This window comes from Nuphar pumila, chromosome 2, assembly GCF_984573655.1.
Source record: "Nuphar pumila chromosome 2, dmNupPumi1.hap1.1, whole genome shotgun sequence".
In the NCBI taxonomy this organism is placed as follows: domain Eukaryota; kingdom Viridiplantae; phylum Streptophyta; class Magnoliopsida; order Nymphaeales; family Nymphaeaceae; genus Nuphar; species Nuphar pumila.
In genome coordinates, this window is record NC_143250.1 from 84,223,327 (window position 1) to 84,225,341 (window position 2,015).

A 2,015-nucleotide genomic window follows, 5' to 3' on the forward strand; every position below is an offset into this window, starting at 1 on the left:
AATGAGTACTAGAGGGCTGCATTTCCTACACAGTATGCATCAAAATCAACAATAAGACAGAGAGTACGTCTGTGCGATTTCATCCACAAAAACTTTCAATACCCAAAAAAATAACCTAAAAGTTCAACAAAATCAGAGCACAATCACGTGCGCCAAAAATCTTAAGACAACTAAAGTTCCAAATTCCTACCGAAAAGGAAAACTTTCACCAGAATTGAACAGTTCTAAACAGCGAACAGCAAGACAAAAAAGAACAAGAACAACCGAACACTAACCACCGGGCGCCAAACCCGAAGGGGGCAGGGGGAAGAAGCCTAGATCCTCCGACCCTGGTATCCACCACCGGGCTTGACGTACCCGGCGCCACCAGTGGGGGCATCGACCTGCTTGACGACGCCGGGGAGGTCGGCCATGCCGAGGGCAGCGAGCATGTCGATGGTCTCCTTGTCGACCTCGATGAGGTCGGTCTTGATGGCGGACTCCTCGGGGACGAAGTCCATGCGGCGCTCGCGCTCCTCCTCCTGGAGCTTGAGGGAGATGCCGCGGACAGGGCCGCGCTGGATGCGCTTCATGAGGTGGGTGGAGAACCCCGCGATCTTGTTGCGGAGGCGTTTGGAAGGGATGATGGCCACCTCCTCCAGGATCTTCTTGTTGGTGTGGAAGTCGAGGGTCATCCTCGAGTAGTACCGCTCGATCACCTGCCTGGACGATTTCTTCACCGTCTTCGTCCTCACTCGCCCCATCTCTCTTGTTGCAGAGAAGATCGGAGAGGAGCCCTAGATCAGATGGAAAGAGAGGAGGAAGGAAGTTTAGGGTTCGAGAAGCTAGGGTTTCTCTTCTTACTCTTCAGAGCGTAGAAACGGCCGTAGAGATTAGGGATTTAAAAGATAAGGGACACAGGACATGACAGGGTAGGGTTTTCAACTTGATTGGGTTTGGACCGATATCTGATCCGAATCCGAATTTGTTCATGGGTTAAATATTTGGTGCTTTTGACAGCACGGAACTATTGAGCTGAAAATTTATTGGTTCAAGCTTTTATCTGACGAACCACATAGAATAGTTCACAAAATTTTAGTGCGCTCTGAGCCGTTGATTTTTTATGCCCTCAAAACCTCGTTTCGGTGTCACGAACAAATCATTCAAAACCTGTTTTCTACTAAATAAACCTTGCAGATCACATTCACAAAGAAAAAAAAAATCAGGTGCATTGTGCACTTTTACTGTGCTTCTGTACCTTATCACCCTCTATATTAGTGATAAGGGCTGTCAATTGTGGGGCCCAAGAACTGGTGGAGGGTAATCAGGTGCAGCGACACACTAAGGGTGTGTTTAATTCCCTCTTCAGGTTAAGATAGAACAAACGACACAGGACGAACAAGACAGTATTCCTGTCCAGGACATACTGTCTACTTTGTCCTGGACAGAGTTTTTTTTTTTTCTAAAAGAGTGTAAACGTCCTCAACGATTTAAGGAGGATCGGTACAGAAAACAGTTTTCCATGCATCCGCTGTATTATAGCGGGAGCGTGACCAGCGTGATGTGCAATCAAACTCGCTCTAAAAGTGTGCAATCATATTGCACCTGATCCTTCCTCTCTGTAAAGTCTCATCTACAAACAAAAAAAAAAACGCCTAAAAATATCAAAAGAATGTGATTGTACTTAATGGTTTTGTGCCTTCAAAAACACCAAATATTAAACCCAACTTATTTTGGGACACCTTCAAAATAATAGATGTCTATCTAAATGTGCATTTGTGCATTTCGAGCGGATTCGGTTTGGTTTAATAGAATTATTTTCAGATTCAGATGTGATTTTAATCAATATGTTCAGAGTTGGAACTGATTAGTATCAGTGTTTATGTTGGGTCTGTCTCAGAGTTCTGATCAAATCTTTTTTTTTTTAACTCAGCGAAACTGCTCCGGACCTAACGGCACTAGCTCAGCCAGCCGTACTTACGGTCTCTGTCCATGTCAGCATAAAACTCTGAGGGCTTACCCCTTGACCCCAAGGA

The 2,015-nt window shown here is 45.4% G+C and overlaps 1 protein-coding gene across 1 annotated transcript; it reads right to left on the reverse strand.

Moving 5' to 3' along the window:
- On the reverse strand, positions 1 to 883 carry LOC149845893 (small ribosomal subunit protein eS17-like). The gene has a single exon (XM_089996064.1). The coding sequence runs from the start codon at positions 741 to 743 to the stop codon at positions 315 to 317; it is 429 nt and encodes a 142-aa protein (XP_089852190.1). The 5' UTR covers positions 744 to 883; the 3' UTR covers positions 1 to 314.
- Positions 884 to 2,015: the final 1,132 nt, after the last annotated feature.

Bases quoted from the DNA above. Each gene is read 5' to 3' on its own strand.
- LOC149845893 (XM_089996064.1), bottom strand. From the start codon at position 743: ATGGGGCGAGTGAGGACGAAGACGGTGAAGAAATCGTCCAGGCAGGTG.